The 23909-nt window shown below is 38.8% G+C and overlaps 1 protein-coding gene across 1 annotated transcript in view; it reads left to right on the top strand.

The window, feature by feature from the left end:
- The window catches only part of LOC149285059 (F-box only protein 10-like), a 34989-nt gene extending 11389 nt beyond the window's left edge, over window positions 1–23600 (top strand). The window contains exons 5-10 of the mRNA XM_089495847.1: window positions 7785–7855; window positions 8885–9037; window positions 16309–16584; window positions 20081–20391; window positions 21180–21361; window positions 23423–23600. Coding sequence (XP_089351973.1) covers window positions 7785–7855; window positions 8885–9037; window positions 16309–16584; window positions 20081–20391; window positions 21180–21361; window positions 23423–23600 — 1171 coding nt within the window. The remainder of the gene's footprint in view (window positions 1–7784; window positions 7856–8884; window positions 9038–16308; window positions 16585–20080; window positions 20392–21179; window positions 21362–23422) is intronic.
- The last annotated feature ends 309 nt before the right edge of the window (window positions 23601–23909 follow it).

Below are 23909 nucleotides of genomic sequence, written 5' to 3'. Positions count from 1 at the left end.
TTTCCTATGATCCTTCTTCCCTGATTGGAGATTAGGTGAAAAGAGGACGTCAACGGAAGCGCCACCATTTTACCCTAAGAGAACTTCCACCCAAATCACGCCACTTTTGCTGACATCCTCTCCTTAAGGAGGTCACCAGAAGTGTTGCCATTTTGGCAGGTTCTTTCACTCTCTCACAGTCTCATTCCTGTTCTCTTTCCATTCTCTCTAAATGTTTCCCTACCCTCACTTCCTCATCTTCTTGTTCTTCGTCTTCTGTCTTCTACCTATTTTATCTTCTATCTTTGTCAACATCTTGGCGGACATTACCTTCCACCAAAATAGAAGTGCTTTTGCTGACGTCCTCTCCCCCAAGGACCACACTGGAAGCGCTACCATTTTGGCCGAAGTTTGCACCAGGTTGCTTCCACGGAGATGCGAACAATGATAGAAGATAAAGAAGAGAACATTAAGGGACAGAAGATAGAAAATAGAGGATGAAGAACAAGAATACGCGGAAGTTATTTGGTCGAAGAGAAAGTGGTTGGCAAAGAAGATTCAGAAACATTGAGAGAATGAACAGGAGTAAATGTGAGCACAGAGCAACCATTTCAGTCCTGAATAAAAAATTCTAAAAAACCAATGGGCCAAAAATGAACCGAAAACTTTGTCCGAATCATTTTGATTGCCTGTTTGCAAATGTCTAATGTTTAGGTCAGTCATCTTGTCCCAGTCAACTGGATAAACAGACCAAAAATATATTTGTCCTAAACCCTAGAGGTCTCCTTTTGTTAATTAAAGTCTATGAGGAATGGGACCTCAATAGCATAAGAAGGACTTTATTAGCATTGCTATGAAGAATCCACTCAGTGTTTGTTGTCATAAGACATCCACTTTTAAAAGATGTAGTTTGCAGTATTTACATAAATACACTCTACAAGGAAGAGGGAGTATTATTAGGTTTCTACAACTTTTAGTAAATCAGTCTGAGTTGTTTGACAAGTCCATGCATAGGTATTTGTTCTATGATATACAGCAGCAGCTCTGGTACTCACAAATAACATAAAGGCACTACTGCTGTGGCACTTGTTTTTTCGCTGTCTTGTTGTCTAAAATATCAAAAGGCTCCTTTAAGGGACTGTTTAGTGAACTTAAGTAAACTGCAATTTACTGGAATCAATGGGAGTGCTTTCTACACATTTGAAAGGATTGGGGGGATTTATAAGAGCCCCTGGAACTCAGGGACGAGCCGTCACTGGAGTTGGTTAGCTGTGAGTATGCCATGTGTGCACACTAGCAAGCTCCTGCAAGTGATGATGCTGGGAAGCCATGAAAATAGTGCAAATGCCTGAATCTGATAAATGCATCCATTCCTTTTCAAAGCTACAAAAAAAGAATTTAAAAGGGACATCATATGCAGTAAACTTGCCTGACTGTCCCTTTTAATAACTGGAAACATATTACATATTTTTACTTTTTTGCTATATTGTTTATAACAAGAAACCTTTATGTCATGGAGGTTGAGCCGCTGTCTTATATGTTGTAAAGCGTTTAAAGTACTTTCGGAGCTACATGGCTGCCTAGAGATTTGGTAATGATGTTGTAACGTTATTAAAAGATTCTGACATGGAAAAACCATAGTTTTTGTTTCAGGCCTCACTATTGTATTTGCTAATAATAACTCAGGTTTAATATAGCTATGTCCTTCCTGGTCAGTTCAAATGCTGCAAATGTAACATCCCCAAAGGTCAGTACAAGCTATGTATTCCTTCATTCACATAGTACAAGCTATGTATTCCTTCATTCGCTTATGGAATAGCCCATAAATGTAGAAAGTAATCAAGTTTGTTTTGGGGGAAAAAGTAAAGAGACTGAGGACATTTAGTTGTTTTCACAGCTATATTCTGAGTCGCAATCGTGGATTTACAAAGTGTTTTTTAGTTAAAGGAAATGCAATGTCCTTTGTTTTTCTTTGTGGGTGTAGGGTTTTCCTTACTGATTCATGCCCTTAAGTCAGGGGTCGACAATCATGTTTTTATTTTCTTGGCCTTGCAATACACTAACATACATTTACACACTCTGACACCACACCGTAACTGACACAAGCTAACATCTTATACTCACAAACACCTTACAGTAACACACACAAATGCTAACATTCTTTGCTCATGTACACACATGCTAACACTATACAATAACACACACACTCTAACACTATATGCCGAGAGACATACCCATGCTAATGCCATACTGTGACATAAGCAACACTATACACGCAAGCACCACATCCCAAGCACAGCCTTCTTGAATTTGTGAATAAGACCTTAGCAGCTGAAGTTAGACAAAGCTTAGAACCTTTTTTATTAATAGAATTTAAAGGGGCTGCAAAGAACAAACAGAACATTGAGTGCCCACGTTACATTTCCACTGCTACAGAGCTAGACATTACATGGCTTTTTGACTATTCGGTAGGGTTGATATTTTCAAGGTTTGGGACTGATAAACCCCAGTGCACAAAGTGAGATCCACACACACAGTTTTCCACACATTACAGGGTAACACTTGGGACAAACTGTTGTCTGCAAGTTGTGCATTTTCTGCTCCGTGTTTTTTAAGCCTAGTTTCTAATTTTCATGCAATGAGCAACTTAATCTTAAAGGTTCTGTTCCACTTGATATTGTTAAGCAACTGTGTTTCAGTAGATATTTAACTTTATCCTTCCATAGTTTTTGTGACATTATAATACTCAGAACTATATTTGTGCTTCTGAATAATCTCTATGGTGATGGATTTAAGCATGACAATTTAAGTTCAGCGGTGGGGGTAAAGGTGACCTTTTTTATAACCACAATTAACAGTGGTCTGAGCTGTCAAAGCAAATGGTTTTAGTCGGTATCTAGGCATACAATGCAGTAACCGAAAAAAGAAGAGCCAAGATAAGGAGCAAGCCAAAACTACCATACAGCAAATAAGTGTCAGAGGGGAAGTAAAAAGCACAAGAACCTGCAAATGGGAGTACAGATTGAACATGTTATAAATCACTTAGGATAGAGCCAAGTAGAGTGAAAGAACAAGCTGCTAAAGCTTTTCTTGGTGGTCGGAGAAAGCTAATGCAGTTCTCCAACTATGAAGTTCCTGGTTCTCATTCTTTTGAGATCTGACAGTTCTTTTTAAATTGTAAAAATTATAAAATCGTAGTGGGTGTATGACAGACATCAACCTATCATTGAGTGCTTTGGTATCGCATGGCAATTAAGTGTTACCAGCAAAAACTGTGGATAAAGCAAAATCTACATGATTTAATACTTATTTTGGTAAGGGTTTGAACATTCAGCAGTGCTAGAAATGGTGTTTCTAATGCTGTGTGTTTTTTTAAGTGTTTCAAATCTGAAACTAGATGGTATTGATGTTGAATTAACCTTTCAGTTTACAAGAGTTTGCTTTCCCTGCAGCGTTATAAACTTCCCTTTCTCCTGTAGCAGGAGGGTTGTCATTGTCCTGGGAACTCTCACATTCATATTGTTCTACTCAATCCTGGCGAAGATCACAAAACAAATCTGTTTTGCCCTCCCAATTCACCGGTGTACTCATCATATCCTTGTATGTTCTACTTTGGATTATTTGACCTTTTACGGAAAATACAAGTATATCAGAAATCCAGTGGCGACTCTAGAAACAATATATAGGGGGGGCACACAAGATACCACAGTCAAACTGGGGGGGCATTCATAATTTCCACCATTAAATCATACCACTGAAAAAACTATATATATATTGCCAAAAGTAATGTGCTATGGAATTATACTTTTGTTATTGGACTAAAATAATACTTGATCATTCAACATGGGAAGCCTGAAGCCACAAATGAGTGCGACTAATCCTTGAAATAAATATTATAACACAATACATAACTTTTCCACTAAATGATTTCAGGGCCTTGAACGTTTTGTCCCTTGAAGTCACTACAACTTCAGGAGGGCATTTTATCTCTGGATAAATATAAATTAAATAATTCCTACTATAAGTTAAGTGCCAGGAAACAAATGACCACCCAGACACACACCCCAGGACAGGCTCTGCCACACCGACAACCAAACACACACACACACCAGGACAGGCTCTGCCACACAGGCACCCAAACACATCAGGACAGGTTCTGCCACACTGACACCCAAACACACACCCTAGGACAGGCTCTGCCACACTGACAACCGAACACACACACCAGGACAGACTCTGCCACACCCGCACCCAAACACACACCAGGAGAGGCTCTGCCATAGCAAAACCTATACACCACCCCCCCCCCAGAACAGGCTCTGCTACACTGATAACCAAAAACACACAAACAGCCGGACACAATCTACGTCACAGACGTCTACATCAGGGTGGATTTTTCACACTGCATTGTCGTTTATATCCCCCTTAGTGTTTTGGCCCCTTGTGTATTGATGCCCCTGCTGCCCATATATATTATTAGCCCCAGTTGCCGATATATATTAATATTAGTCCCTGCTGCCGATAGCAGGTATAGATCAACACATTAACACACAAACCAAGCTTTGCATGTATAGATCAACTGAAAATCACTTGTGATCTCAGCACTGAAGGTATAGATCAAATAAACTGAATCAGACATACAAACCCTGTATTTGCGGGTATACAATAATATATAAAACGTAGCATTGCAGGTATAGATCAAATAAATACATGGAAACAGCATTGCAGGTATTAATCAACTGAATAAGACATACAAACACTGTATTTGCAGGTATACATAAATAATGTATGGAAATATGTAGATATGGATCTACAGAATAACACAAAAACCCAGCTTTGCAGGTATAGATCAATTGGAATTCACATAAAAACACGGCATTAAAGGTATATTTAAAACCCCCTAAATTACAGGCATAGATCACAGGTTGGACACCCCAAAGCCAGCCCTGGCATCCACACTGCCCACATAGAACCTGACCAGCACCCAGATAACGCACATAAGATTTGCCATCTTTGTCCCCATATAGCACAGCACAAGTCAACTTTGTCCCCAAACAGTCCTGCCTGTGCCATCTTTGTTCCATGTATACCCGCCTGTGCCATCTTGGTCCCCAAGGTTCAAAAATCCTGCTAGTTAAATATACAAACAATTTTACAGTCACTCACTAATTCACACTTTCATTCAGACAATTCATTGACACATTAACTCATGCTCTCCCTCATTCAGACAATTCACCCACATATTAACTCATGCTCTCCCTCATTCAAACAACTCATCCACATATTAACTCATGCTCTCCCTCATTCAGACAACTCATCCAAATATTAACTCATGCTCTCCCTCATTCAGACAACTCATGCTCATATTAACTCATGCTCTACCTCATTCACGCAATGCATCTCACCTTTGGGTCCAGCGACGGGAGCACGAGGCTTCTGTCTTCCTTCTCTGCTGCGGTGCCCGCTGCTTCACTGCTGAGCGCCAAAATATGACGTGATATTTCGGCGCTCAGCATGAAATGCCGGCCCACGACGGAGGTAGAGGCCTCGTGGAGGAGAATGGGGGGCGCCGAGCGGTTGCTAGGCACCCCTCTTCTCCGCATTAAAAAAATTAAAAAAAAAAGACGGGATTTAAAGTCGCATTGTTACTTTATTCCAAATTCGGTAGGGGGGCAACAGTGGGGGCAAGGATTAACCTTGCCCCACTGTAGCGACGCTACTGCAGAAATCATATCCTTGAAAGGTTGCATTTCAGAAGTACAGCTTACTTTTAGGACGGGTCTATCAAAACCATTGAATAAATAGAGGAACCATGTTGAACAGCAGAAGAAATGGGAGGGAAAAGGGAAATATATGTTGATATTGCCACTAAACATATATATGTAAGAATGTGAAGGTTCCTGTATGCCGTGTTTCCCCACACGGAAACAAAAAGGCTAATTTTATTATGTATAGAATGTGAACAAATGTCCTCAGACAAAAAATATTGCTCACTGGCAGGGTTATGATTATGTACCTCAAGATCTGTGTTAGATGATAGTACTTGAAATAATGTAGAGGTATTAGCCTACACAAAGTTTTAATGATATGGTTAGTTGATTGAGCATTCACAGTTCAATTTAGTCTTAACTTATACGCATCAGGCAGACTTGTTTGAAGAGGCAAGCAATTTTCCACTTCTAACCTTTTAAGAAGAAGGCTAATACTCTACTATGCATGTAAACTTCAAAAACCCTTTAGGTTTCCTTAAGTTAGACTGGGCTTTACAAACAAATTTATCTTAATTTGCCCCAGTCACACAACCCATTATTTTTGCACAAACTGTATCATAAACTGAACCTGTAATCTGAAGAATTACCTCACCCAGGGTTTGACAAATCCTGGGCGCCAGTTCGCAATGGCAACTGGAAATCACTACCTGGCGCCTGGGAAGTATGGCTAGCTGTGGCTCGCCTCCCCCAGCTTTCTGGGTTACCAGTTGCTCTCACAATCTTGACTTAGAATATGAAGAAGAACATATCAGTAGATTCAACAGGTACATAGAGAAAATTGTTGCATACGCTAATTTTAATCTCCGTAGGCTGAAAGATTGGCGATTGTAGTGGTCTAATTGCAACTTTTTCAGTGTCGGAATAATTCTATTTGAAAGGTACTATTCTTTTGGTAATAGATTCAATACAACCAAACCTATAGTTATTGCGGATTTTTTTTCTGCACATCAGGCCTATTTTGATTATTTCTATTCCTTGGAAATGAATAATCAAGAACAAGATAACTAGAAGAGGGGAGTGCATGCTGACAACAATAGTAAAGGGATTGTCACATTGCCTAGTTATTCCTTCTATATTTATAAAAGGCTGCATCTTATCCTGTGGTACATCATAATACCCTTTGAAAGTGGTAGTACATAGAATGCTTGATTAAAAGAAAATGAAAACACAGAAGGAATATTCTACAAGATATACCGGTACTCCTAGCACAATCCCCCAGTATAGCTGAGATTTTCTAAAGTGAATTCCAAATTGCTATGTCCCATTCTTGAAATAAGCAAGCCTGGGTGAATTGTATGATTACAGTAACCGAAGAGAGCTGTTGTCTACACAACGTTTGAGACTACTAAATCAATTTATTAAAACTATCCATATCTGATCATCTTTTGGTTTCTCATTACAATGGTTTTGAAAATACTGTGTTATGAAGGGAATAAGAGTCCTGTACCCAAAGTATGGCAAAACCTGCATTAAAGATTGTCTGTGTGATTACCAATCATATTCATACACGGGAGGATAATAATCTAAAATGAGATTCATACAAGGGAGGATAATATATCAATCATATATGTCCTTCTTTTTTTCTCATTCCCAACTATTTGTGATTACCAATTACATTCATACAATGGAAGATAAAATATTGATTATATAGATGCAGAAAGTATAGGTGACTGCTCCCTTGATGTACATATAAGGTTGGTTTGTTATGTATGTTTGTGTGTGTGTGTGTGTGTGTGTGTGTGTGTGTGTATATATATATATATATATATATATATATATATATATATATATATATATATATATATGTATATGTATATATATACACACATATATATTTTATATAATGCCTAGGAAAAGATGTAAAGTCACATCAGTGGTCTCTTCAAAGCTTATGTGGCTTCATGTCTTTTTCCACATTGGACCAGTAAGAGGTATCAGTAAGGCGAACAGTAAAATGTAGGATTTGAAAAATGAGGGGTCTTGATGCACTGATGCTAGAAGATGAGTTTAACATATGTGTGTATTGTTCTGCAGCGGCAATCATATTTTTCAAGGACGTGCTGCTGGAATTGCGGTAAATGAAAATGGAAGAGGCCAAATAACAGGTATTGTTGACAGTGCAGCATAAATAAAAGGATAAGCTACTAGTAGCATTGTCGATCTCTTTGTAAGTGCTGTGATATGTAACTTTTAAATATAGTATATATTTTCTTTGCAATAACTGATATAACATCAAAAATCGTAGGGATGGCTCGTTATGTGTCTAGAGTGATGATGGGAGTCATTGAGGTCATGGTCACAGACACAGGGGACAAAGAACAGAAGATCAAACTCCCATAATAATTTTAGATCAAACACTTTCAAGTCTCAGAAGTGGGCTACGTCCATGGAAAGTAAAAGTCTGCCAATCATGGGCTAATGGTAACAAGAAAAAAGCCTAACATTAATTTCAAGGTTTCTATAATGGTTGGTACAAGTACACATCCATGCTCCCATACACACACACAATACTAGACATCCATGTTCACACACAATTACACATCTATGCTCGCATACATACATAAATACAATCGCATACATTCTATCTCCCGCCCGCCCCCGCTTACCTTTCACCGCTCTAGCAGCTTTTTTTCTGGCTGCTCACACACTGTGTGGGCAGCCTCTGTTTCATAGTGGGGTCACGTGACGTAGTGTGACCCTAATATGTTCCTGTCTCCCTGTGCCCGTTCATAATAGTTTAGGAAGAGCCCTTCTGACCAGGATTGGTGCAATCTAGTTTGGAAGGGCCTTTTTCTTAACTATTTTGAATCAGTATGAGGAGACATGAAAAAGGGGTCACAGGGGTTGCCTTCGGGCCCCCTAGAGGGGGAGGAGGGAGGAATTGGCTCAGACACCTTTTTTGTGAGGGTATACACAACAAATGTGAAAATATGCTGCTCATTGCCTAATGCATACGGTCCTTGATGTTTCTAAAGAAATAGATGCTGGTCTACAGCATAAGTTCTAAGTACTTCTTGGCTAATTGCCACATTCTCAAAGTTTATTATTGAAACCATAAAACAATGAGATATTTCCATATATTTTCTGACTGTGTATGTAATATTACTAATAAGACAATTTAATGTCCTTGACAGAAAACGTGATCCGTGAAAATCAGTGGGGTGGAGTAGATATCAGAAGAGGTGGTGATCCAGTCCTGAGGAGTAATCTTATATGCTGTGGGTATTCAGATGGAGTTGTAGTGGGAGAGCGAGGGAAAGGTCTTATAGAAGGAAACACCATTTACGGTAAGTAAAAGCTTACTGGTTGTGCTTGTGTGTATTGTGATACTGTGTTCTGTGTTAGATGGAATCCTAATAGTGTATATAGAATGTAGTAAAATCTTCTGCTTATCCCATTACCTTACATTACATTTATTTTTATAGCACCAGCAGATTAGAATTAGAGGAGGTGGGATACATTTAAAATCACAAACAATAACAAACTGGTACAGTAGGAGAAGAGGGCCCTGCTCTTGGAAGCTTACACTCCGGTCGGTTGTAGGGAAAGTGAAATAGTAGGAGAGGACTGGTTGGATGAGGATGAGTTGATTGAGTCAGGATGAGCTGTGGAGGTTGTTGGTTGTTCAGATGGCTTAGACAGCATGCTGGCTGGGAGTGTTCTGGTGAAAGGTTGTATGCTTCCCAAAATAGGTGGGTTTACTGAGAGCTTTTGGAATTTGTATATGTGGAAGAAAATCTTACAGAATGGGGAATAGGAGGGATAAAGCATGTGTGAAATCCTGGATGCCGGTAAAAAATGAGTTATGAGTGTATTTTGGATAGGAGGGTAGAGATATAAGGGGTGCAGGGTTGTTAAGGGCTCTGTAGGCCAGTGTAAGGAGTTTATATTCCAGTAAAGTACCAGCTGTTAATATGATGAATCGGATTTGGGTAGGGGCCTATGTGTGACCTTATACATCCCCTTTTGTTTCTGGTTGCTAAAAACTTTAGCTCTCTTAGCAGTTCTAAGTTAGTTAAAGACTGTGGTGCTTGCTTTTGTTAGTGCCTTGCCTCCTCCTTTACTGTACCCTGCATTTGTGATTAGAAATAAAATGGTTTAAAATTGTTAAGCTAGTTACAAACAAAAAGAAAACTATTTTAGACCAGTTTATTTCATGGATACAATGGATCCATGCAAACTCATGGATCCTTTCAAACAGTATGAGCAACCCAATGCACATTTTTGCCACAGTTATAGATGTAATCATCAGGGGTGCACAGGAGAACTCGAACAATATAACCCTACAGTCCACCCCTGATGGTTTCATGTGTACCTATGGCAAAACATGCATTCTCTAAAGTCATTGACTAAAAAGAAGCACCAAACATGAAGTAGTTGGATAGGAAAAAAATTACGGTATCTTCAAAGTGTGCTTGGGTTTCACTCAACAGGAAGATTGCATAAGATCCATAATTGATTTTGGTATCTGTGTGTCTATTCAATGTTATTCTTCTCTATTAACACCACCAGAGAACTAATTGCCCTATGCACAGCTGGCATGGAAATTATTCTAAACCCATCAGTCCAGCTTCAAGCCTCCGGTGCTATATCAGTGCTGCAACATTCTGCAGTAAATAGATTACCAACTTTGAGCAGAGGACCAGATTTACAAAAAGCTTTATTCACCATGGAAGAAAGCCTTTAATAAATGTTCCTGTCAGCTTGTACACAATTATAAACATTACCGTGGCCCTGCAACACAGATGTGAGGGATAACTCTAGTGAACCAAGGTTTGAAAGGATTACAGTAGCTAAACTGGTGCATGGTTTACAAGATACTTTACATGATTTATAATCACAGAGGGGAATAAGTGGAAAATAGCCAAAGGTACAGGTTAGTGTGGTTAGCAGTATAAGCATGTCTGGTGTTAGCATACGGGTATACTGGATTTAAGACTATACCAAGGGTGAAATAAAGTTTAGAATTAAGAGATAGGGAAGAGCCATGTGTTGCTTTCTATCATCCATTGCATGTGTGTCCTTATTGTTACATGATATCAAATAGCACGCATCGTGCAGGTCTCATTACTAATTCTAAGAAAGAACAATCCAATATAATACACATTTCAGGCTAATTGTAACCTGAAAAAGCCAACACATTCACATAATTTATAACAAATGTAAAACTTTAATTTGTATTATTATATTTCTAAAGAATGGATCTGGGGGAAAAAGTTCATCATTCAGTGGGTATATATTTCAATGGGGACTGCCGCACATTTACAACTCACAGGCCTGCTCATACTAATCAAGCTTCCAGGGCAACAGAAATTATGTGCTTTCTTGAGCAGAAAGAGGGGATATTAAAAGAATTATTCATCTACACAAGCACAGAAATAGGTAGTGGCATAAAATGAACAATGCACACTGTTTACATCAGGAAAAATATGGTTGCACTAGATATGCCAGATGCTTCTTATCTGCTGTTTATTTCTATGTTTTAACACATTATATTATCCTGTGATCACTTATTGGAACTCTAAGTAGACATTATGTTCTTCTGGTGCCAAATTCACATTTTTTACTTTTTAGTTTCAATGTTTTTTTAAGGGATATTAACATGGCCTAGTGTCCTTAACACTAACTGTTCACTAAGGCTTTTGTGTGGGAAGAGGTTTAGTGGCTTAAAAAGTCACAAGCCCCAAAAATAAGGCAGGAGAGAGGAAAAAACTATGTAGAGCTGAACAATAGGATAAGATAGAATGTGGATGCACTTTTTTATTAATATAAATTTACACGTATTAAAAAAGACATTGTAACCTGGCACTTCCCCTATTGGGGGGGGGACCTTTTGGTAAAACATCCTCAGTTCTAAATGTTTATCGTATGCATACAAAATGGAAAATAATGATAGGTCTTGTGCAAGTGTATGCTTTGTCTACATACCCCTCAAAATATATATCTCTAAGGAATTACACAAAGATTCCCTTTCATGTCTGTCAAACATCACAATGTTGACCTGAATCACACTGGTTCTTTCATTACAAAATCAATTTAAAGCTCTCTGTAGAGGTTCCTTCCCACAGAGGATTTTTTTTTCTTTTTTATTAAGTGTTTAAGCATAGACAGATCCTAATGTTACCCTACGATAAGAACTACTGATTTCAAGACCTTTTGTATATTATGTACATTAATACATAGGTGCAGTTCTGAGCTTCTTGATGGGATGGCTGCCAGCTAGATCCCCACACATAAACATCATAAAGCAATTTGTTTCTTAATCAAAAGCATATCACAAGGCATGTCTCAGTTTGTAATAACTATTCCCTTTCCAGTTGAAGAAGTTGATTTCAATCAAATTTTTTTATTTTGGTTTCATAATTGGCAACATAGAAATGCAACTCATGTTTACAGAGAACTCTCCTGTTTTAATGTATTCTTTTCTCCAATACAAGTAGACACAAAATACAAATTGCCAGCAAACATGGATAGATATGCTGTAAGCAACTAAGACACCTTTCTCTTCTTTTGAGTTTTCCTGCTAGTATAAACAAGGATTGGTCCATTGTTGCTCAGCATCATGATACCTGATGCAATGATTTTGCGCAGATAATGTACCTGATTACCTTTGGTGACTTCTATGCTCTGTATTTTGTCTTAATTTCCCTACAGAGATGGAACTTCACTGGCTAAACAAATATTGGCATTTGACATAATTTGACTCTTAGTATGCAAAATTAGTTAGGATTTGGACACCCGTCTAGGACGGGCTTCCATCAGGAATTTTGCGGCCGAGTACAGATATATGTGCCTGGGCCCCCGTCAGCGTTGTGACCACTTCTCTTTCCCACTCCCCTATTTCCATTTAACTCAGTGTCCCTGCCTCCCTCCAAGTTTCCATACCTATAACCGCTCTGCGCATAAACACGTGTTACAAGCAAGAAAGCTAGGGACACTAAAGCTCTGTGAAGGGCCGGGCCCCTTACAGCCATATTGGCAGCACATTCCTGATTGCGTCCCTGAGTACATGGAAAGGGTTAAATACCAGCATTTAAAATAACTTGGGGTGTCTAGTTTTAAAAAATATATGGTTTGATGGGATAAATTGCATTGGCCGGCTTCAAAGAAACCCCGAAATAGCATTGTGATGGGAACGACCTGTACCCCGACTGGGTACTCCTGCCAATTGTTGCTTTCTTCTCCCCATGGCCACCAGGATACCAGCGATTAAGGCTTCACCACCAGACAGAACTAGCGTTGCAGAGAGAAGGGGGGACGCCGCTGCAACAGGGCTGCTTTACCACTGTGGCTAGCCGAAGCTGAGCTGCACCATGTGGCTGTTGTCCTGAAAATGACAATAAATGATCCTAGCAGCCCAGAGCTGCGCCGGCATTGTGGCTAGCCGAAGCTGAGGCTATTGTCCTAAAAAGAACAGTAAGGGATCATAGCAGCCCACCCCAAGCATCAGACGGCACTCATGTTGGGGTGAAAACAGGACTCACTTTCTTTGGAAACACACAGCCTTATATACAGTCCGGCAGTGCAACGGACATAAATCACATTAACCTATTCTCGCCCCCTGCCCAGACAGCCCGGCGCATTCTCAGGGCACCAGGCCCCACAATGTCCGTATATCCTTAAGTCTTCATTCTTGGGGGTGATCACAAAGGAGTGGCAGCGATCCCGGGGTACCAATGGATAGCTCGGGGTCCTGAGGATATCCCGTCCAAAAAGTGACGCAATCGGCCAAGGGGACCCAGAGCGGCAGCAGTTCAAAGTTTCCTCGGGACGGACCGCGAAGTAGCCGGCGTGCGTGCAGTAACCGTGCCGGCGGATCTCCGCTTTCCTGGAAGTCCCAGCGACCGGGACTCTACAGGAGGCTCCCTCTCCAAACCACCCCTGGTCCGTACCCCACCACCTGTGGGTTAACTCCATGAAAGGGCACTCTGGTGGGGTCGATGGTGTCCGGGATACGAGGTGTTAAAGTCCGGGGGTAGGGCATGTGAAACTCGGACAGGAAATACAGAAATCAAACAATAACTAATATAAGCGCCATTTATTAACCCTGGATTGTCACAATAACTACTACAGACCACATCTATTAACCCTGGGCCGCCACAAGCATAGGGGGTAGAATTACCAGATTTGGAAAAATGGTCTTGAAATAGCAAAACTTTACTTGCAGAAAAAAGCAAAAAAAATAAAATTGGGTATTTCTAAACTCAGGACCAATAGTAGAAACTATTTAGCAGGTTTTTTTATTAGTTTTTTTAGATAAGTGAAATTTTTATTTTATTTTTTTATAGAAAATTAGATGATATGATCCAAAAAAAGATATATCTGAAGAAAGCCCTTCTTGTCCTGAAAAAAATAACATATAACTTGCATGGGTACACTAAATGGGAGAGGAAAAATTACATCTAAACACAAGCACCACAAAAATGTTAAACCAGCCATTGTCACAAAGGGTACAAAGAAAAACAGCCTGGTCCTTAAGGGGTTAATGCAGTGTTTATCTATCTGTTCCATGTTATATCGAATAAGCTTAATTGAGTCTAAAGATGAAACATCACATTGTGTGATGTGGAAAGCCAGCAATGTGTTTGCTGGATGATCAAACAAAAGACGAGTTTGCAAACTGCCTGCGTTCTCTGAGACAAAATTCTCAATTTCACCTAATGGATTAACTGTGATTTGGAGAAAAATCATTCAGCCATCTGTGTTTCAACAGTTTCTTATACCAGCATGCAATATCTAAATAGGCATGCTATTTCATTGTTGTAACAAGGATGCCACAGAAAATTATATTGGGTGATGTCAAAAAGCAGTTTTGTCTGATTCATTTCCTTTGTCTTTCAGACTAGATCAGAATAAATATTCTATTCGCCTCTTGAGTCGCCATTTCTAAACGCTTTCAGTTCTTGAATAAATGCAAGCAGCTAAAGCAATGTGTGCAAACAAACTCATTTCCAAGCGCCAGAAACATTTGAGTAACTGTAAAATAGCACCTTTGCCTGTCTTTCCTATAATGGTGATTTTGGGAACCATTCCCAAAAAGTCATTATTTGAAATGGCTCTTCAAATATAAAGGTTTTCTAAAGACTTCTTATGTATTACATTCATGAATTGTTTGTGATAAGTTAAAAGGTTGCAGTTAGGGGCTCTACATCGGTATGTTGAATTAAAATGGAAATAGGGGTTCCTTTAGTTAACAGTGCTTCATTATAAAAAAAAAAATGCTGAAAAACACAAATAGATGTTTAGAAATAGACCTTTATAAGTGTTGTCCACAAAAGTTTCTCCTCCAGGAAGCTGGCCCTGCCTAATGCATCGTTTAGTCAGTGTGGCCATTATTTGACTGTATTATATGGGTCCCAGGGAGTCCCAATACAATTGACTGGTTCATATAATCCAAATGTCCACATTGGAGAGAAGGATTAGGTCCCTAGTTAATGTGACTAAGTTTGCATATATGTATACATAAGATGTCAACAACACAATGAATGTGACCAAAACACACTGTTAGTACTGAAACCACAGCAATATGAGGAGGAGATGGAAAGATGGTATCGGCTTGAATAACATCTTATAAAAGACGGTTCATAGCATATGTCTGTGAAGTCTGAGTATCTACATCAGAAAAAAAAACAGGCAGCCTAGATGGACCGAATGGTTCTTATCTGCCCTCAAATTTCTGTGTGGTCCAACTGTATTGTGTCTACAGAAACAACTGGTAGCACACAGAGACAGGGCATATAAAGAGGAAAAGGACACGGAAATATATTTAATAGAACTTATTTATTTCACACTGTTCTAGATGTAAGGTTTAAAATGATTCATGCAACCATAATACAGGTTTCTATGTTTAAATTATGCGCTAAAAAGATTTGGTAAAAAAGTGGTGATGAAAATTATAAGTTTAAAAAGGAACTGTTTTTAACATCCCCTTTCTAAAAAAAATGACATTGGCATACATTGTTAGATTCAATCATGTTTAGAAACTGCATAAAGCTGTTTCTCTGAATCCTTGTTTACATTAAGAATTCAGGAAGATATTTTTTTCTTACCATACAACACTTCTCATGAGATTCATTAGCACCAGAAAATGAATGATTAATATAAGCTTGTTTTGTTTGTAATTTTCCCCTGGGGTTGTAAGAAGCCAACAGTGGATACACTCTGGAGGTGTTGTAATTCTACTGGGTCCACTTTGGTGGGTGATCGTGCAGAATTACAACACCTTCAGTGTTTATCTGTCGTTGGCGAGTGGACAAATCTGAGAGCTAAAAATAACCAGGAAAATCTATACCAGAATAAATAAGCAAACACATTATTAAATGGTAATGTCTTGGGTTATAACCAAATTATTCTTGTGTTTAAAGACACTGTCACAACAGGAGGATTATTGAAGTACTGAGCACTAAAGAGTGTTAGTCAGATACAGTTTTTATATATATATATATATATATATATATATATATATATATATATATATATATATTATAATTTCAGGATGTAGACCTTGAAATTTGTGAATCCTTTGTGGGTTAGAATATAAAAATGTACTTTTCTCTAGGTAACAAAGGATGCGGTGTGTGGATTATGTCATCAAGTCTCCCACATATCACTGGCAACCAGATTGGGCACAACAGCATCTACGGTGTGGCGGTTTTCTGCCGCAAAGATGATGCAAGTGACTATCTTGCCAACCAGGCAGGGAATGAAAACTTCAATGATGAAGGAGAAGCAGCTAACTGGGAAAATGATCTGGAAATTGAAGATGATCGCTTTTCCTCAAGAAGGCCAATAAATGTTGCACTTATTGAATCCAATAGCATTAACCATAATGGAGGTAAGAATGCACTGTTTTCTTTTGAATAAATTGTGCAACATGTTCTTTTTTGGAGTAGTGGGCTGATGCTGATGGGGGCCCAGTGAATCCATGAATGTGAGGACATTTGGAAATGCACCAACTCCTTCCTTTAGTGAAGTCATTGGTACAACTGAGAAGAAGGCCCCTGAGGTCCATAGAGAAATATAGATCTCTGGTGCCCCCTGCAGGGAAAGGTATTGCAGCAGATGCCAAACTGTATGCTATTAAACTCCCTTCAGTCAGTCACTGTTTTTCTTTCTTTCTTATAGGTAAGTAGAATGTAAAATGGAGACTGTAGAAGGTAAAATATATAATGTCAATACTCTTTCAAAAGGAAGCTACGTTGTCACAATTATCATAGAAACTTATTAATATGATTTAAGTCAAGTTCATAGCCAGCTCAATGTAAGTAGAGTGTGTAAATTCCTCATACATATATATATATATTTTCTTGGATCAAAACTGTCATACCTGAAAAAAAATCATAACTGAACAGTGCATATAATATTATATATTTATATATAATATTTTGTTTATAATGATGTTATAACCTTTACCTTTGGTTGAGGCAGCAAGTTAAAATGCAATATAACATCCAGGTGTCAGCGATGTGACATCAAGAGGTTATAAGTGTTATTTCCTCATGTTTTCTGTATGCACATGAGTTCTGCTGATGTAAGTATGATCACAAACCCTGGATTTTGTTTATTTCTAGCAATGCCTGATCGGAAATTAACTAAATCAATTCTTTATTTTTTTTTCATGTGTCCATAGAATGTGATGTCAAAAAAAGACTGACTTAATACATTTTGCCTTTTATAATACCATATCTGCTGGTTTGGAGAAAAAGGATATTGAGTTTGTGCTCTTGTTCTTTTAGAGGAAATTAAACAGCAGAACCAGACAACAGATACATGTTATTGGATGTCTCAGGACAAGATCACACTTTAGAGGTGTATTTGGCATCAATGTACCTAATTTATGTATGAGAAAATACAACCCCAGGGAAGAAATTTCCCTTGATTTCCATTATGAGACTCTCAATTTTGATTTTTTTCATAAAGCACTTTATAATTGCAAACAGAATATAAACAAAAGTATTGTTTTTCCCACTTTCTACCTATAGATTTTACAGTATGCAAGCCTATTTCCCTCGGTATCTCACTGTTTATGTCTGGGGTCTGTTCACTCAAAAGTTAAGAGTTCACTTAAGTGACATGCCACTACTTGCAAGGCCCATTTTTTAGTCCATGCAACTTTTTCAATTGCAATCATGGTTTAACGCATGTTGACTTACAACTCACATGTCCTTGACTGCAAAATGTCTAACCTCCAGAATTGTTATACCGTATCGGCTCGGATATAGGCCGCACCCGAATATAGGCCGCACCCTAAAAGTTAGGTGCCTTTTTAAGAAAAAAATGTCTTAGTAAAAAAAAAACCACTTAGCGGAACAGATATGCTGCCACTCTGCCCCGCGAGATATGCTGCCACTCTGCCCTTCCCAGATATGCTGCCACTCTGCCCCCCCGAGATATGTTGCCCTCTATCCCCCCTGAGATATGCACTCTGCCCCCGAGATGTGCTCCCCCCCGAGATATGCTGCCACTCTATCCCCCCCTGAGATATCCTGCCACTCTGCCCCCAAGAGGTCCCCCCCCCTAGACTTACCGGTGCAGACTCCCCGGGGTCTTGCAGGGCCGGCGGGGGACATCTACGCAGTACGCGTATTCAACTTCCGGTGCTGGCACTTCCGCCGTGGGAAGTGCCGGCAAGGAAGATTTTTAGCGTACATCGTGCAGACGTTCACCGGCTGCGGCGATGCAAGCGTTAACAACCTCTCGCTGCTGGCACGTCTGCACGATGTGCTTTAACAATCTCCCTTGCCGGGACTCCCCCCGTCAAGGGAGATTGTTAAAGCACATCGTGCAGACGTGCCGGCAGTGAAGGTTGTTTACGCACATCGCCGCTGCCGGTGAACGTCTGCACGTGCCGGGACTCCCCCCATTGAATGTGCTGGCAGGGGAGGCTGTCTCAGCGGATCGGAGAGTAGGATGCAGGTCCCCTAACCCTGCTGCCTGCCCGGCACGTGGAACTGCATGTCCTGGGCGTCGGGCGATACGAATTGCGCATTCCTGCACTGGACCCCGAATATAGGCCGCACCCCCACTTTAAAGACTTAAAGTGGGGGAAAAAAGTGCGGCCTATATTCGAGCCAGTACAGTATTTTTAATGTGCATTGGAGTCAATTTTCCATGGTCTCTCCTGTGTTTTACTGAATGCGAATATGAGCTTCTATTATATTGTTATTTAATATCAATTCTGTTTCATTTAACTCCTACCCCAGTTGGATCTACTGAAACATAAGAATTGTAAGCAGGAAAGATACTTCACACAAATGCTTAGTAGCTATCATAGGAGTTGAGCTCCCCTTGAAATCATTGGGGAGAAGAGGTAACCAACAATACTGAGCATGTGCAAGAAGAGTACTTATGCATGCTTTGTGTTTTAATCAGAGAGAGCTAGCAAGGCGTTAAGAGACAGAAATCACATTTTATAACTAGAATAACTAAAGGATGTCTGCAAAATTGGCTTCAGTATTTGACATGAAAGTATTGGTGGAGTGGACCTTTAAACACCACCAAGCCTGTTCACTCAGTCTGGCATTTTCTTTATTACAATGGGTGGATAGTGTCTTTTTTTCTCTTTTAGTCCATATTTTATTCTATACTATCTTATTTAACAAGCTGTCTTCAGTTTGAATAGGGTATTGTTTTTCTATTACATGTATTCACAATTCTAATTTCTCACTGACTTTGTACTGTTATTGCTAGTCTGTTATTCGCCCACACCAACTTTCATCCAATTCTAAAAGTAATAACAAGTCAGGGATAAACTAATCCACTTTAACAAGTGGTAAACACTGCTTCTGAACACCAAGTCTCTCTGGATGTCCTTTATAAAGAGGAAGACAAACACTATGTAATTTGAAATGCACTAGAAGCATTATATAACCAACAGACATTATAATCCCAGTATACGCACTGTTTATCTGTTAACAGGCAGCCATTATTTTGTGTATAGTAGGACTGGTATCAGAGAGCTCTGGTTATTACTAAGTCTCTGCATGAAGGAACATAGTCTGGTTTGTTAGCGCTGTTTTTTTTTTTTTATATAAGAAAAAATAAATATATGCTATATATATATTGTTATACCATTAATATCTGTACAGTGAGTCCATGGTTGAGAATCAGAGAAAGAGAAATCTCTGCTGAGAGGTCTCTCTACTTCACACTGGTCTGCCATGGACTGACTGTCTCTTCCAGTCCTCCAGGCTAACAGTATGCTTTCCTTAGTAATGTAAGAATCCAACAGAATTTGTATATATTTTTTTTTCTTGGTTAGTGTATAATTCTAAAATTGTTGCCACATTATCTTAATTCTTTTTATCAACTCTATTGATTATGTCAACAAGCTGCTGGACTATACATCAAGAGCAATGAAGCACTTAACATCATAGCCAATGCTATACATGCCAACCAAGATAGTGGAGTTGCAGTGTTTCAGAGTACCCAGCTGGCACGAATTGGAAACAATAGCATCTCATGCAACAGGCTGAGTGGTGTCCATGTGGAAACCGGATGCAGGGTGGAGCTACGGGGGAATGGCATCTATGATAACAAAAGCCATGGCATTGTTTCTAAGGGTGACGGGACCATCATAGAAAATGACATTATAGGAAACCGTGGCTGCGGGCTTCAGCTCATACAGACGGCTGACATGAAGGTATTAGTGCTGCATGTTATAAGAAAAGCACATATATCCTAAGTTTAACGTTGAACATTTGTACTTTGCTTACAGTAAGCCATGCTCAAAGCTACTGGGCCTAGTCCCAAAGCTGGTCTTACAACCTTACCAACCAATGGAATAGTACACTAAGTAGGACCACTTTGGAACTTTGCCTCAGAAATGTTCCTTATAGATAACAACCACCATCTTAGTTAGACTGATTTAGCGTGCAGTACACATTTTTTGCTGTCAGTTCGCAGTGGACCACATATGTGTATATTTGGACCCTATAAAACCAATTCTGTTTTATAATAAGAGCTATTGATTTCGAAGGCTTGATGAAGCCATATAAAGGCATAGTGATTCCATGTTGACAGTCATGTAATTGGTATGTATTTTAGAACACCAGGCTTTAACTTGGCTTAAATGTTTTTACAGCAAGAATAGTTTTTATGTTTTTAGTAAAAAGGAAAAAGGAAGCATACTTCAGTAGGCCTCTTGCATATTGTCGATAGAGCTCCTATTCTAATCAATGGGAACAAAGCTCTATAAAAATGGATCCCAACAAGCATAAAAAAATAAAAATGCAATTTAGGGGTATAGGCTGTTACTGTAGGTTCTATAGTAGCCAAGTGCCAGTAACTTTATAGAAATCGAAATCCTAAAAAGGAACTTTGTGGGAAGCATCTGTTCTTAAATATTATAATCCATTATTGTTGTTTTTTCTTCAGAAACCAAAAGCTTTAGGCTCACTGAACCAGTGTTAATTTCCAAATGTCTTCTAGGTTACCAGAAACAGGATTCAGTCAGTAAATGATTATGGCATTGCACTTCTTGACCAAGCCAAAGGACTTGTACAGGAAAATATTGTTTTTCAAGGAAAATTGGGAAAAAACATCTTGCAACAAGTTTCCAGCAATGAAGACTGTATTGTACAGAATAACAAACTACTGACCTTTAAGAGAAAGTAAGACTGTATAATTTAAATATAGGGTGGCACATAAAAAACACATACAGATACAACATGAGCTGAAGACCCTGTCTGTGAGCTTGCAACCACACCTTATGGCAGGATCAAAAAGTTCCTAGGCTTATGAGGGCTCCTCTTGTAAGCTTACATTCTGAAGTTAGAATACTAGTAGTTCAAACAAAAGGAGGGGGATGATTATATTTAAATATTTAAACAATTCCCTGCAGTACAAGGGGGGATTAAACCAACACCTATTTAGCTACAGTCATGTGAAAACAAAAATATGTCCTCTTTAATTCTATGGTTTTAGATATCAGGGCATAATGACAGTAATCTCTTACTTATAGGTAAACACAACCTCAAATGAACAACAACACAACATATTACATTGTGTCATGATTTATTACAAAAATAAAGCCAAAATGGAGAAGCAATGTGTGAAAAACGAAATGCTAGATGCTAAGTAGCAAATGTGATGCTAATCAAATGTCCTTGATTAATTGATCATGAGCAAGTGTGACCACCTTTATAAAAGCCAACTTTTAGCAGGTCAGGTATGTGTTAACACAATGCCAAGGAGGAAAGACATCAGCACTTATAGAAGCAATTGTTGTTGTCCATCAATTTAGGAAGAGTTATAATGCCATTTCCAAACAATTTAAATTCCATCATTCTACAGTGAGAAAGATTATTAAAAAATGGAAAACATTGAAGACCGTTGCCAATCTACCCAGGAGTGGACACCCCAATAAATTCACTTCAAGGTCAGACTGCAATGCTCAGAGAAATTGCAAAAAACACAAGAGTTACATCTCAGACTCTACGGGCTTCAGTTACCATGTTAAAGTTCATAAAAGACTACGTATGTTTGGAAGGGTTGGCAGGAAAGAGCCTCTTCTCTCTAAGAAGAACATGGCAGCACGGCTTAGGTTGGCATCTGAATAAACTATAAGACTTCTGGAACAATGTCCTTTGGGCAGACGAGATGTGGAAACAAACAAGGCATATCAGTACAAACACCACATACCAACTGTCAAGCAGTGTGGTGGAGGGGTGATGATTTGTGCATGTTTTGCATCCACAGTACCTGAAAACCATTGAGTCGACCATGAACTCCTCTGTATATCAAAGTATTCTAGAGTTAAATGTGAGGCCATCTGTTTGACAGCTAATGCTTAGCCGAGATTGGGTCATGCAGCAAGACAACAATCCCAAGCACACCAGCAAATCTACAACAGAATGGGTGAAAAAGAAAAGATTCAAGGTGCTGCAATGGCTTAGTCAAACTCCAAACCTTAACCCGATTGAAATGCTGTGGTGGGACCTAAAGAGAGCTGTACATAAACAAATGCCCGCAAACCTTAATGAAGTGAAGCAACTTTGTAAAGAAGAGTGGGCCAAAATTTCCCCAGAACGACGTGAGAGATTAAAGTCATACAGAAAATTATAACTTTAAGTTATTATCGCTAAAAGTGGTTCTACAACCATTGAATCTTAATGTGTACTTAGTTTTCCACACATGGCTTCTCCCTTTTGGCTTTATTTTTGTTGAATAAATCATGATACAGTATATTATATCATTTGATTTTGTTCATCTGAAGTTGTAGTTACCTAATTTTTAGACCTGCTAAGGAACAGATGATTGTTATTATGAGGGTGTACTTTCTTTTCACATGACTGTAAAGGCATTCATTTAAACTTGTGGGTTATGTATAAAAAGTAATTCTGTTCATACCACCTTAGCAACCACAGAAATGTTCTTGCTGATTGGACTGTTAGTCACTATGGTGATAAAACCACGTTTACAACTTTGCACCAGAATTACTTAATATACATAACCCCATTGTCTATGCATCAACAGTAGTAAACTAATCAAATTATGCATCAGTTAGTGGTTAATCAATATGAGTTGATTGAGTGTTATAAGTGGAAAATAATATCAGAAATATAAACTCCTATTAAAAATTATATATTTTGATTTTGTAAATTAATTTCAGAGGGTGGTTCATATAGATGTAAATACATACCAATTATAAAGTAAACCTTTTTTTTTGGCAGATCTGATGTAACTTGGAAATTAGAAAATCCTCCTGCCAGGCCATACATTGAAGGATGTACAAGAGGGGTATCCAGCACCCAAAGCAGCCAAAGGGTGGCAACAGTGACAACCAGAATTGCAGCAAGAGTGGAAGGACGCTGTCACAACAATGGCAGTATCTTTTGTACAATCCTGTGACGATGTACGCCCAATCATTTACATGAACTAACGTTTGTTTTGGGATTCTGATGTATGAACACTTTAACAGATCTTATCGAAAAATATAACTAAGACATTGTAAACTATAAGCCTCACAAATTCTAATGATCGACTGAATATTGAAGTATGTAGTACAGCAAAACATTAAGGCTAACATGCAATTTGTTCCTCTGTGATGGTATAATCTGGAACCCTTTTAATTGTATAAGTGAAATTTCAATTCTAAGATATTATGTAAGAGAATGCAACATATCAAATAATCTCTTGTGCAATTGAATATACATTTTT

Source organism: Sceloporus occidentalis, unplaced genomic scaffold (genome assembly GCF_023333645.1).
Source record: "Sceloporus occidentalis isolate IW3139 unplaced genomic scaffold, rSceOcc1.0.p SCAF_85, whole genome shotgun sequence".
Taxonomy (NCBI): Eukaryota; Metazoa; Chordata; class Lepidosauria; order Squamata; family Phrynosomatidae; genus Sceloporus; species Sceloporus occidentalis.
This window is presented reverse-complemented; position numbering and strand designations above follow the sequence as displayed.